Below are 14,741 nucleotides of genomic sequence, written 5' to 3' on the forward strand. Positions count from 1 at the left end.
TTCCAAGTACTGTACAGGCAGTATACATATGCTGACAAGTAATCAAAGCTGCACAAGGAGATGTAATTTTATCGATCACACAATTTTCAATATCACAAATCCTAAAGTCTGACTTTCTATCTGAGTCAGGAATCCAGACTCTAAAACATGGTCTGTGATGTGACTACTTTAATGTACCATCAAGAGACAAGTTGTACCAAGTTGAGTGTATTCTGTCCAAAGCTTCTTCCTGCCAGCGTCCCTATAATCAGTTTGCAAAATGAACCCATTTTCTCTCTCACATGGCAAAGTCTACATGGGTTGCTATGGGACCTTCCACACAGGACCTTCCACAGGTCTTCTCAGGACATGGTTTGAAAACCCATCTCTTCCTGGCTTCTGGGGATGACTCTGCTTGAGAACAAAGCCAGCCCAGTTCCCTGTGGTGAAGATTGTTCACCCTCATCAATAGCTGCCTCCCACATAAGACCCTCATGAAACCCATTTTCAGTAGAACAGCCTATAGCACTGCCTCTAAGCTTCGAGGCTAAGACTTCTAGGTGCCTCAGCTAATCAGTGACTGTGAGGGAAAAAACCAAGAGATCATTAGCCAATGCTGGCAACAGACCCCAAAGAGGAGGTATGGAGACTTTGCTATCCACCAGAGACAGACAAATGTATACAAGTATCAGCACAAATGACAACCTCAGACCATCTTCTGCTCTATTCTTTACATCTGCCCTTACTCTTATGAGACCCAGGGTGGGAAGACCACTTGGCTCGTCAGTGCTGGGGTCAATATTCTTATTCTCAAATAAATGCCCTTAATTATATCACAGCCTGATTATTTCTCTGGGGGAAGCCCTCATTTGCTTTCCTGATAAATAACACTTCCAGGCTATTTTCATATTAACAGCTGCTAAACCAGTTTCTGCTCAATCTCTGGGCAATATATTTTCAGGCCCAAATTAAGGGCTTTCACATCTGTGCCTTCCAAAATGTATCCTACAACTCCAGTGTAGAATGCCAATGGCCAAGCCCACCAGTGCCTCCTATCTGCTGCCCTATATCTGCCTCCCAGTGTTGGGAAGAAACAGAACACGGGGCAGAGAAGAGTAGAAAGATTTTTCTGCAGGTTGCTGCTTACCTACCAATTGATATCCTTTTGCATAGATTTTCATGGGCAAATGTCCTTCAGTTTTGTTTGTTTTCAAGCTATTTCCTGTGCATGTATACACAAGCCTTAATTTTTAAACAAAAATGGGATCAGGAAAATGTTCTACAACTCAAATCATATAAATGAAGGGGTTTTCATATTCATTAGTTTTTCTTCATCCTTAGATAATACTGTATCAACTATACCATAATACGTTTAAGTTATTCCTAATGTTGGACGTTTAGGCTATTTTTGCTTTTATTTGATTATTGGTGAAGTTGAATATTTTATCATCTACTCCATGGCTATCTAAACTTTTTCTTTTGTGAAATGTCTGCCATATTACTTCCCCACATCCTTACTGGGTTCATCTCTTTTTGGCTTGATAATCTTGTTGTACTTTGAGAGTGTCTGCTCTGTTGTCTAGATGATAAAATTTCTCCCACTTATTTTGTGTTCTAATTTTATTTCTGACACTTTTTCTGCTCACCACCCTCATTTTATGCAACTAAATCAACTGGCTTTTAAAAAGTTCCTTGTAAAATCAACTCTACCTGTAACACAAACAAATGAGCAAATTTGCCTGTGTTTATAAATACTAAGCAACTTGGCAAAGAAACAGGGTAGATTAAACAAATACAGAAATCGTAGCCTATCAAAGTAAGGCAAGGTATTGAAAAATACTCAAGTATACTTATAATATGCTTGAGTAAATATACTTGAGTATATTAATGGATTATAAACAAGTTTGTAAATAAACCTCTTACAACTCAGTTTGAGAATCTTGCCAAAATCTAAATCACCTGTTTTTTAACAGTTTTGCTAAAAGTATTAAGTATGTAAGTATATAAATATACTTGAGTATATCAATACAATACAAAGAGGTTTTACAACTTGGTCTAAGTCATCTGCTTTTTCTGACCGTTTTTGCTAAAAGTGATGCCCACAGTGAAGTAAAAAGCTTGAAGCCATGTTCTGGGGAGGTCTGTGTGCTCCTGTGGGGGCAGCAACAGCTAAAGCTACCTCAACAGTGATTCTCCAGACCCTGAGCACTGCTGCAAGGTGAGCTCCTCTTGCCCTTGGAGGGAAATGTGCCGCCTCCTGACTGAGGTGCTTCTGCCATCTTCCGCCATGGGAGCAGGTACGTGCTCGCGGCCTCTGGAAGGCTGGACAGCACCGAAGCAGAGCACCTGGGAAAATGGCCGCCTGCTGGGGAAGAGCTTCAGTTCTGTGAAAGGTTTCTCAAAGAGCTGGGGATTCCAGACTGAGGATGCAGTCAGAATTGCGTTTAGCAGCTTCCTGACTGCAGTGAAGAGCTATGTTTTTGTTTTCAAAGTGCCTCTTTAAGAGTTTGCTTTCCTTCATAACCACAGGTGTATTTCTTTGATATTTACACAGCTGTCATAAAGGATATTTTAAATTAGCATTGGATTTATAGAGGCAATAGAAGAAGCTAATAATCTATCTGCTGGTTGATAACCCCTAAGAGTCCAGTTCAAACTGGGACTCTGACGTGCCTCCAGTGGGAACAATGGACCCCACACTTCAAAATTCCTTGCTTTCCTTTACTTATGGAGGTTTTACTTAAAATTTTTATGTAAGGACTATTTCTTCCACTGCTTAAATGAAAAAAGTTTCAGGGGCACAGATTTAGCTATACAGATGATGAAGAAATGGGTAATAAATGTATCTCCGCCTCACCCAGATGATTAATTCAGTTAATTGCAGGTAAAGAATCTACTGCATTTAACAGCCTCTAGTACAAAGTTAGACTGCACAATCAAATCACCCAGAGAACACTTCATCCCATCACGCAGATCACAGCACAGCCCAATTAAATCAGATAGCCGGGACTGTGCACAGAAATCTCCCCTGGAGCACAGAGAACAATTTATTTCCAGAGGCAACAAAAATACCTTATCTCGACCCCAGAACCTTGACTGAGGCTCTGAGTACTGAAGGATGTCAAAGGCTGTCTCCTTGATGATAACTGGATTCAAAATCCTGAAGTGCTTTGGCTGTAGTGGGATTTTTTCTGCCACCTGCTTCCAAAAGAAGAGTCGTACCCAAAATGGCTAAGGGAAGAAAGCAAACAGTCATTATGAATATTTAAGAAAGTGTTCCAATCAATGGAGAAAGAATGCACCCCCTGTTAATGGGCCAAAGCTGTGAGCATCACCCCACATGAGCTTGCAACCAAGTCGCTAAGATCTGTGCAATCCAGGAACTCAACTTGAAGCAAGCAACTCCCAGGAGCCTGACTCATGAGGGTGTGGGCAGAGAGGACCTTCACAACCAGCTCACTTGTTGGGGGAGAAATTTCTCAGGGAATAACTTGAGATGGCGGGTGTTTTTAGGATCTGAAGCCATCATTTTGCCAGAGAAGATAAGGTACACAAGTCCACTTCAGAGATGTTAATACAGTGACTGCCCTGCTCTGCAGGACACCAGCCTGTGTCATTTCTCCTCTTACTCACTCCATTTCCTTTTCTATGAAGTGTTCTTAAGTGACTTCATAAGAGCTTCATCTTCCAACCTGACAACTTGTACCCAATAGGAAATCCAGATGATCACGGCAGGGACAGAATCAAGCTTTGAATACACCAAGTCTCAACCACATGAAACTTAGGTGAAAATTTTAACATGCCTTAACAATTTTGCAGACAGCTAGTCTGTGCATGTGTATATAAACCCATGTGCTCTACAGGACAGCTGATCTTTGAAGTTTATGTCAAAGGGTTATAAAATAATGGGTAGGTAGGGTGATAAAATAATGTGTTCGATCACTGTAAAAAGAAACAAAAGTGAAGACCAATGCCTCAACCCTGATCCTCTAGAATGAAAAGGATTTACTTTAACAAGATGATCAAATAAAGCCTTTTTGGGAGAATCTCTTTGGGACAAAGTCTTAGAGATTTTGTGTATATACTTTTGAATATCCTCAATCATGGTTTGTATTCCTCCACATACATCTATTTTATGGAAACAGCCAAAAGCTCTAGTAAGTTCAAATTTGGCAAATAAAGTGGGTGAGCAACCTTAGTAACAGCAGTTTGGGTTCAAAAGTTAACATTCCCATTAAATAGTAACCACAATTTCCATGCGTCAATCAAGTTCTGAAAGAAATTCCCAGCAAGGGATTCCCAGGGGTTTCTACCACCCAAGTGATTATTGAAAGACAACACAAAAGCATGCACTTCATTGTTAAAAAAAAAAACAAAAAACCCTCAACTCTAACTGGAAACCCCCTTTACTTGTTATAAAGGCACATTTGATAGGTGAATCCTAGTGCTTACCAGGGTTTCATTTTTTACCATTGCTTGAAGCCAGTTGAAGTCAACACTCTTAAATAAAACAGCAACAAACAAGTCATTGGAATAATAGTCAAGGTCAGACAGCGGTGCGCCCTCTGGATAAGTCATCCTTATAGTAGTTTTATTTCCAACATGTTCTGAATAGCCCTCAACTGGTGCACTGTTTAACCTATTTAAATAAAAAGGACAAAGATAAATTGACAAAGCAAGCCATTAAGTACTTTTCTTTTAAAGATTATTTATTTATGCATACAAAACCGGGACACAGGGGCAGTGAGAGGATTCACCAGAGACAGAGTGGGGAGCAGAACAGGCAGATCAACGAAGTACACTGCTGAGGGGAGCAGCGGGCGGGTCAGGAGAGGTCTGCCACGCCATGTGGTCACCTCCGGGGCAGGCGGGGATCGAACTCATGGGGAAGCGGCTTCAGCCTCCCAGTGCTGTGCTTTAACCCGCTGCGCCACCAGGGAGGGCCCCGTGTTCTACTTTTTACCTAGGAGAGGGGCTGAGTACAGGTTAGAGGTAGAGAACCCCTCTCGGCTGCCTTTGTGGCCCTCACCCTTTCCAGTTGTTTGGTGAACATGAGCCCAGTAGCTTTCAGCTCTGAGGGACACCCATAGCTCATCTCTGAACATCAAGAAACTCCATCTAGTCCTGTCATCCTAAGCCAATTGAAACATGACTGTTTGATCTTTCCCTGGGCACTAGTGACATTTCCTTGAAAGCTTACCATTGTGCTCAGATATTATTGGTTCTTGTCAGAATTTTACAGAGGTGATTGGCAAGAAAAACCTAGAAGTCGGGGCAAGGCAGAAACAAACCAGTTACGTGGATGGGATTGGGAACAAGGTGGGTACTTAAAGCAAGATCAATGAAGGCTTTACCAGGGTGACTGGGGGAAAATTCTAGGAATTCTTATAGATATATTATTCAATCAGGTACAGTTTTGAAATCTCAGTTATTCAGCTATGTTATCAAACCTGTAACCTTTCCTTCCCCCTCCACTACTACTTCCTCTTCTAGATCTCAGCTACCTAAATGCTGGATTAGTAGATATGACAAGAGAAGGCAGGGCATGATCCTAGACTACTTCTTTTTCTTTTTTAAAATAAAGGACATTATTTATTTCATTCAAATAAATTCATTATTTATTTATTTCATTACGGATGCATCTGAATAGGACTCTGCACACATTATATTGCATCAGTGTTAATTTCCTAACTCTGAATAGCATTCTGTGACTGTTATTCTGTAATAGTACACTCTGCTATTCTGTAAGAGTACGTCCTCGTTCTTAGTTAGAGCACACTATAGCATGTGGGTGCAAGGGAACTGATGATTCCAACAAATTTCGAATAGTTTAGAAAAGAAAAACAGTAACAAAGCAAAGTTATACAAATGCATCTACATTTACATACCTGTATATAATGTTACCAATCGAGGAATCTGGGTAAATAGGAGTTATTTGCACTATCCTGAGACTTTTCTGTGACGTTTAGAATTATTTTAAATTTACCCTGAAAAAGGTTTCTCTCCATCATACTATTCCTCTCTCTGAAGCACTCTCATATCTTAGGACAAAGACAATTTACCAGTGTGTTTTAAATGACTTAAAAATATTCAAATACCTTTAAGCCAAGAGTTCTAGAAGTTCTTGGATTTATTTCCAAGGAAATAATCAAGAAATGTACATAATTACATAAATACATATACACTGTAAATGCTCAGCAAAGGAGGAATGTTCATGGTATTAAGTTTCAGAAACAAGATCCTTTTTAAGAATAGAATGTACTCATCAGTATGTACAGAGCACAAAAGTGTATAAAACATAGAAAATTAATAGTGACTGGTTTCTCTGTGCTACATTTGCTTTCTTCCACATACTTTTTGGTATTTTTTTACTCCCCAAGAATGAACATAAGGTACCTCACTATTATAACAGCAAAACAATTTTTAGTGAGATAACCCCCAAAGAAAATCAAGGATGGCTGGGGACTGCCTGTGAAGTCTGCCATCCCAGATGCTCCTTGCGCTTCCTGTGTCCCTGCTAGCTGTCCTTCCAACCTCATCGCCTCCTCAAGGTTATGGCACGTTAGGCTCAGTGTGGCACAGTCTGGGTGTCCAAACCCCTCATGCTTTTGTTTCAGCTTCTCAAGCAGCAGGTCCCGGGGGCAGGGACACACAGGGCCGCCAGTGTCTCTCACTGTTCTCAGAGCTGCACTCATGGCGGCTGTGAACTTAACTTTAGAGGAGAAAGGCTGGTTTTAAAGCCAATGTACCTTATCACAACATCGAACTGGTTCAGGGCATGACCCAGTTCTAGTCCATGGAGTATTCCACCACTTCCGATAACCACACAACGCTTACAACTCTTGCTATTCAAGTGTTCGGGAAAGTCATGCTCAGGCAGAATTTCCAACAGGGTCTGGACTTTACTGGAGAACTTCCGGAATCCAAAAGGAGGGTCGTACTGGCATTCAGCTTCATTTACTTTGGGGGTCTTCTTTACGAAGGGTGGTAAGTCCATGCTGTATCCTTGCCCAAACAGCCGCGCCATTGACTTCTTTGCAAATCGGGGTCGACATTCCTTTTGCAAGACGGAATGAGCATATTTCTGAGCTCTCTGGAAGGAAAGAATCACACCCATCACAGTATGAGGAACTCTCAGGCATTAAAAAGACACTCATAGATGACACTTTGTCCTGTGATGTCTGATATAATCCCTTGTTGATTATTCTCTTTTAACACAGACCATGTGCTTTTTTGGAGTTAATTTATGTTCAGAAACTTGAAAACCTAGGAAAGTCACATGCTAAGGAGATAAACTCAACAAGAATATTTCACTACAAAAGTAAAGCAGGAAGGTCCCCCTTTCTCTGGACCCCAGCATAATCTTGTTTGAATAAACCTGGGGTAAAAAACATCTGTTAAGGTGTTGAGGGCTGTACGTTCATGAAATCCTGACATATGCTACCACATGGATGAATCTTGAGGACTTTACACTAAATGCAATCCATCAGCCACAGAAAATGTCCCATGCTTCCATTAATAATATGAGGTATATCTAAAGATCTCAAATTCATAGAGATATTAAGTAGAATGGTGGCTATCAGGGGTAGGGGGACGGGATAGGGGAAGCTGCAAAATGAAAAAGTTAGAGAAATCTGTTTCACAACAATGTGCTTATACTAAATGTGCCAAACTGTACATTTAACACTGGTTAAGAGGGTAAGTTTTGTACTATGTGGTTTTTTTACCACAACCTATAAAAGGATCTCACATGTCAGGCTCCCAAGCAGAAGGATGAGAAAATGTCTTATGCATCAGTTGGGTAAGGAGCTGCATATAGTCTGGAATGCAAATTACTTTAAATGTAATCAGGGAACCATATCATGTGGACATAGAAGTTGCCTTGGTTCCATATACGATTTTCCCTGCGGAGTAATGTTTTGCATCGCCAAGGAGCGAAAGTACACTAGCCCAGGTGACCGCGGCAAGGCACGGAGGAATAGGCACAGAGGCCCTTATGCCCCATCGCCTTCCTCGTGGCTAAGTCGGCCAGATGCTCCTTCAGAACCATACGGTAGTTAGTTGCCCCTCATTACTGTCCTTATCTCCACATTCAGTAGCTCTGGTGCTGCCTCACCAAACTCCCTCCCCTTCCTTTACCTGTGTGTATGTGAGAGAGACAGAGACAGAGAGAGCTCTATATTTACTGGCTTGTGACTTTTGGAATTGTATCAGTGCTACTGGGATTATTTCCAAGGAAATCATCAGATATATAAAGATATGTATATGAGAATATGCAGATTATGAGGATTGTTATTGTTTCACACAGGCTTAAGTGTCTGCCTCAACTCCATTTATCCTCAGTCTTTTAATTGTCCGATTTTCATTTTTTTTTTTTAAGGAATGCATCTTCTTATAAAAGAAGCTCTTCGTCCCTTTTTTTATTTAACTAAAATTTCAAAAAGCTATTAGTGCCTGGGAAAGGTATACTATCAACATGGTGAGGATCTGGCTACATTTCTCAAGAAGGTAACTGATACTGTCTGAGCCTCCGACGATGCTTTCTTAGCTGTCATAATCCCTCACACGGCCGTTGACAGCATCCTTACGTTGTGGGCTCACATGGCGTCACCACTGAAAGGACTAAGCTGACAGTACATACTAAACTTTCCTGGTTACTCCACAAACTCCTAAAGCTACAGCCTCTGCATACAGGGAACAGCACACAGCAGCCATCACTGAGAACAAGACTGGCTATGAAGTGGCTTCTTTATGAAAAACCATAAGAAAGTCAAACAAGGGAAGGGAGAGGACCCAAACAACCCCTGAAGGGGGGTACTCACTCCCAGATGTGTCAGCCATACTGGTGACACTCTGCACCCAGCAGACCTTCATGCCCAAGGGTGCAGAGTGTGCATCTTCCATCCAGCCCCCAGATCCAAAGGTCATGAGCAGCACTTTTGAAAGGACAAAAAGCCTAATTCTTTACCACAGAAAACTATCCCAAGCATCTGGTTTTACGAGCTTCTGAGGGTTGAAATGAACAGTTGAGAAGAATTTGAATTCAAACTCAAATTCATCTGAGAAGAATTGGAGACCAAGGGGAGCTTAGTGATCAACTCGTGACTGGGAAGCGTTAGGTGATGAAGCTAGAAATGTGTGGCTTCTACCAGGTTTTCTCTTCAGGTTTCATTTGGAAGGAGCGACATTTCTTTTGATTTCCATTCTGGCAAAGAGTTTCATTTCAGGCTTAAACTGATTTTTCTAGACTGTGAGCAGAGCACAGGCTTGGTGACAGCCTTCGATGGTGACCCCTTCACAGTGGGTACAATCAATCAATCCCGAGTGAATACATGCACTAAATGTCACTAGAAATGTCTAAAGCCTCAGTAAGACCTCTTTTTATTTTGTTTCAACTCGTTTAAGGATGTGTAACAAGCTCTGAGAAAGCCCCTGGGATAATTTCCTCGAACAGAAATTGTCTCAGCCTCTCTCCTTCCTTTTCAAAGCTCAGAAGAGAAACGCTTCCCGAGAGCCTCTTGCCTCTGGGAACTGTAAGCGAGGAGGAAGCTTTGTGTGACTTTCCCCTTCTCTGCTGCAGACAGTTCCAAAGCTAGAAGCAGAACAGGCAAGGACACAGAGGACGGGGTCTGGATGGCATTCACTCAGGGTGCCGACCGGGATGCCAGGGCCTCGTACTTGCTTGAAGATAGAGAATCTCCCTCCCACTTCTTTCAACTAAGCCTTGGAAATGAGAGCTTCCATTTTAAAAGTCTTGAAGGCTGAGCTTATTGGCTGCCCACAATTCAGAATAAGCAAACATCGGGTGGTCCCAATTGTCAAGGATGTGCCCATTTGCCATGGAAAACCACAACGTGAAAATTCACTGAAGGATATCAAGAAAATCAAAGTAATATTGTTCAAGAAAATCTCCACTTTCATTTCTGCTTCATAATTTCTGGGACAATCCTTCTCAGAAATACAGTGTGCATAGAAGTGGCATGATGCTTAGAAAAAGGCAAAGTTCTGTTTCATTTTAGCCTCTCTCCTCCCTCCTCAAAGCTCAGAGAGAAATGCCTTCCGTTTTAAGAGTCTGAAGGGCAGGGCAGAGCTTTGGGTCGAAGGAGTAACCAAACCTGGGCAGGAACTTGACACAGCCACATGACCAAGGGCGCCAGTTGCTTATGCAACATCCACGTTCAACGTTCCTGCTCTCTCCCCCAGGCTGCTGGGGTGCCCATAGCATCTGGCACCACTGGAAATATGAAGACCCTGCAGGGCTATCACACTAGAACAGCACTGTGCTGTTCTACAACAGCTGAGCTGCTGTATCAGCCAATTGAAATTATTGGTCTCTACGTTTACCCTAGTTAAAAGCAGAGGAAAATCTGAATAACCAAGAAAGCGCAGGGCAATGAAAACCCAACAGGGCTGGGTATTACTTTGACTGGGTGTGGAGGGTGGAGCCTGATCACACTGGGTGAGAGGGAATTAACTCAGGCAACAGAAAGGTCCTTACACTGGATTGTGGCATGGTGGTGTATGTAACATTAACTAACACTCATGAACTGTACACTTAAAAAGAATAATCTCATGATATATATACGTATTATCCCCCAGTTCTAGATCTATTTAACTAGAACAAACCTTCACCTTGGTCAAAGTTTAAGCACTTAAACACTCCAGGGGAGAGATTTTCTGCGCAGGCTTTTGTTCGTTCTGCATAACCAGTTATCAAACTTAGCAGCAGCTTAGTGCAGACTCCAGGTCTTTGCTCTGGCCCTGAACTGTGCTCAGTGTCTGATCCCCACCCCAAATCTTCATCATATCCACCTCTTGCTCCCCTTCTCATCTGACTCCTCGAGGCACATACTTTTTGCACACACTGAAGCTCAGTGTGGGACAATCCTTCTCAGTGATTCACTGCCTGAACCATTGTGAAAAGTGAGGCATTTTGACAGAGATCAAAATGGAAAACAGCTATTTGCTGAATGGCTGACAGCAGCTGTCAGGAGCCCAGCACCAGGTCTTCTCTCCTTTGCGGTATGCAAATGCTCCCATTTTCCAACAGTTTCTCAAGGACATGGTCTTGAGTCTCTACTCTTGATTCTCTGAGATTCCTTGGGGGAATCTTAAGAGAGTAATGATCACAAACACCAGAGTTCCTGTCTGACACTGCAGGACAAGCAGACCATCCTGAAGCTACTGTAGCTCCAGGAAGTCAACCTTAGGTAGCCCCAGGACATCTGGATGCAGATGGTGCTGCTTGGGCATGAAAACCAATCAGACGATTTCACCCAGGGTGTTACTAAACCACCCTGGTCCATTTTGTCCTAGTGAAATGGGGTACTAGACAGCCCCATTTCTCCTCAATGAACCCAGACCCTAGAACAATTGCCACTACATTTGCCCAGTAGGTCAGTGCTGTAGTTATGTGGACAGGAGGGAGAGTACGTGCAGAGAATGTGAAGGGCGGTAAAGAAATAAGGGAAGGGCTCACACATATCAGTAAGTTAGAGCAAGTGCCAGCGCTTCCTGCCTTTCCCAGGAGACAAAAAAACAGAGACAGGATGTCCAAAAATGGTATCCAACATTTCTGTGGAACTGACAGGGATCTGGGGATGTCTGCAAGCCCAGCCAAGCTGGGTGGAGGGAGAAACAGGAGCAGAGAACATGGGTCCGCCCTGTTCCATTGAAGCGGATGTGCGAATGCTGAACTGCAACTGAGTCAGCGGCCCTGAGCGCAGATCAGCAAGGCCAGCAAGGCTGTTCTCAGCAAGAGCCCTGAGACACAGCGGTGCAGAGGCCAGCTCTGTTACCTATGTGTTTATACTTTCCTATATCACAAAAATGCGAGCCACTTGGAAGGACACACCAATTAAAATAGAAACGTAGCAGAAAAATCAGGAGTAGAAAAGGAGTATTTGATGTATTATGTCATTCAACTTTGATGGTTACCCTGCGACACAAGACGGTCTCATCTACATTTCACAGAGTAGGACCCGAAACAGTCAGGTAACTTGCCCATGGTCTCATTTTACTAAGTGCCTTATGGATTTAACACTAGGTCAGAAATGCAGACTCTCCTTTCTGCCTCATGCTGACTATTAACACCTGGCTTCTTTTTTTTTATTTTAGTTTTTTTATTTTTACATCATTTTGTACATTTTTTTTCCATCTCAATTGTAATCCCCGCGGGTTTCCCATCACCAAGTCACCCGTGTGCCATCACCATAATCCCGTGCATTTCTCTCCCCCCATCCCCCGTTTTTGATCCCATTCCCCACTCCACCTCCGCAAAATGTCTCTGGTATATGGTTGTTCATTATTTTTGTTATTTTCTCGCCTGGTCCATTATACTCCTGCTATGAGTGAAACCATCCGGTATTTTTCTTTCTCTCTCTGGCTTATCTCACTAAGCATGATCTTTTCCAGCTCCATCCAAGTTGCTGCAAAAGACATGTGTTTCTCTTTTTTGGTTGCTGAGTAATAGTCCATTGTATATATGTACCACATCTTTTTTATCCAGTCATCTACTTTTGGGCATTTGGGCTGCTTCCATGTTTTTCCAATTGTAAATAAAGCAGCAATAAACATGGGGGTACAGGTATCTTTTTCAATCAGTGTACACCTGGCTTCTTTGATTTAGACAATCCCTGTCAGGCAGAGAGCAGGCAGGGATGGACACTATTGAATAATCTGACCATTCAAGTAATCAGTGGAATTAGCATTTATCAAGCCAGTTGATTTAGCAAAATAAACATAAACATAAAAATATTTTGAAATACAACTGCAGTCATTAAAGCAAAAATAAGACACAGGAGTTTCTTCCTGTTCTAACAATGTGTACGTGGCAACATGGTGGCCTATTAAAGTACGACAGGTATTAAGGGGGGGGATGATGACCTTGCGGTGGCTCGGTGGGTTGGCTACTACACAGGCGACACTGATAGGGTCTCTGATAGGGGTTTTGGAACCTTAGACTGTTCCCCCTCTGTTTATAAATTCCATTTATAATCCTTTACGGATGATATTACTACTCACATGTATGTTTACAAATATCTTATTTTTTTATATTTAATTTCTTTATTTGTCTAAATCTCATGAACTTAGACATGTCTTAGTTTAAACTATACCAGTGGAAGAGCTGACCTTTATACGGTCGGGGTCTACATAATGCCTCCTCTTCATGTCACATTCTTCAGTAGTATAGTTTAACTTGAGGATATAAAGGATCCACACGCCAAACACAAGCAATATACATCTGAAAAAAAAAAAAAAAAAGCATTAGGGGTAATGATGTAGTCGTGTGATAATCAAGATAAATTGTGTAAAAATCTAAAGCAAATTGCATGAAAGTGCTGTCTTTAAGTTGATCTCGCTATGAAAGGAAGGCTCTAATTTTCCTGAGAAAATTAGTCATTTATGACTGTGTTTATTAATGAATCTAGAGAACACTTTTTCACTGCATTAGTTCCATAATAAAATCTGAAGCACAATATAGATTACTGGACTAAAGAAAAAACAAAAACCAAGTAATGGAGGATAAACTACAGGATCTCTACTTCCACTTCAAATTTTTGCCACTGCTACAGAATTCCAGTGCTTCAGCTATTGTATGACTCCACTTAGGAGAGGGACATCAAAATCACAGACACCCACAGCAGAAATGCTGGTTGCCAGGGTCAGGGGAATGGAGTTAGTGTTTTCTGGACATAGAATCTTAATTTTACAAGAGGAAATGATTCCTAGAGACAAGAGGGAGTGCCGGCTGCTAACAGCTGGACACCTGTAATGTCACTGAACTGTACCTTAGAAATGACTAAGATGGCAAATTCTATGTTATGTGTATTTTACCACAATAAAAATAAAATGGGGTAAGAATATTGTGCATGTGGAAAACAAAAGAAACAATTCCCTTAGAATTCCTTTAAAGAACTCATCTACCCAGTATCACCAATCACTCTTAGTCCCACCTACAAGACCTGCTTTTGAAGATCGGATATAGCCATGGTCTTGTACGTTTAAAATACATGCTCAGCTCCACACTCACTGTACTTTTATAGGCACAAGAGTGTTAATGTTTGTTACCTTTCTATAGGGCGGGGAAATCTGGGGAGCAGAGGTAAAACATGTTTTACTGGGTATCTTTACTGCTTCTGAATTCTGAATCTTATGAATACAGTATTATCGCAACTTCTCTTGCAATCCCCAAACAGAGGTACATTCAGTGAAAATAATAATTCCTTTGTTTTGATTGCTATTTTAAAAAAAATAACAGGAAGGAAGTAAAAGGCGCTAACGGCAGGCCCGGTCCTAGCGCAGTGGGCATGCTGCCCTGTGAGTCCCAGATGCCAGTCTGCCCCCAGCACGCTGCAAGCTGCATGGGGCCTGGGGCCGCCTGGCTTCCTGCTGTGTGACTAACACGGCCAGGCGCGCAAAGGCCTTAGCAAGCAGCGCAGGTTGACAAAAGGACATGGAAAATGACATGCGTGTTTATTAAAATATACTTCGTTTCCCTACTTTTCTTCTTATACCTTCTAAGTTGATAAAATGACATGGGAGACGAGATTCAGGGTGAAATTTCTATTTTTAGATAGGAAAATGAGTTTCATTTTACACTTAATTTGGCTAGCACCAAATAAATTGTTTTTTATTTTTTATTTTTTAATTTTTTTAAAAGGATTTTATTTATTTGTGCATATAGAACTGGGGTACAGGCCAGAGGCTCAGGGGTGGCGAGAGGCTTCACCAGAGACAGAGTGGGGAGCAGAACAGGCAGA

At 41.9% G+C, this 14,741-nt stretch overlaps 1 protein-coding gene across 1 annotated transcript in view; it reads right to left on the reverse strand.

The window, feature by feature from the left end:
* ST3GAL5 (ST3 beta-galactoside alpha-2,3-sialyltransferase 5) overlaps positions 1–14,741 on the reverse strand; it is a 37,976-nt gene that overhangs the window by 1,134 nt on the left and 22,101 nt on the right. Inside the window, exons 3-6 of the mRNA XM_004691381.2 lie at positions 13,111–13,222; positions 6,729–7,072; positions 4,432–4,618; positions 3,052–3,210 (exon numbers count right to left, since the gene is read on the reverse strand). Coding sequence (XP_004691438.1) covers positions 3,052–3,210; positions 4,432–4,618; positions 6,729–7,072; positions 13,111–13,222 — 802 coding nt within the window. The remainder of the gene's footprint in view (positions 1–3,051; positions 3,211–4,431; positions 4,619–6,728; positions 7,073–13,110; positions 13,223–14,741) is intronic.

Source organism: Condylura cristata, unplaced genomic scaffold (genome assembly GCF_000260355.1).
Source record: "Condylura cristata isolate star-nosed mole 26May11 unplaced genomic scaffold, ConCri1.0 scaffold00031, whole genome shotgun sequence".
Taxonomy (NCBI): domain Eukaryota; kingdom Metazoa; phylum Chordata; class Mammalia; order Eulipotyphla; family Talpidae; genus Condylura; species Condylura cristata.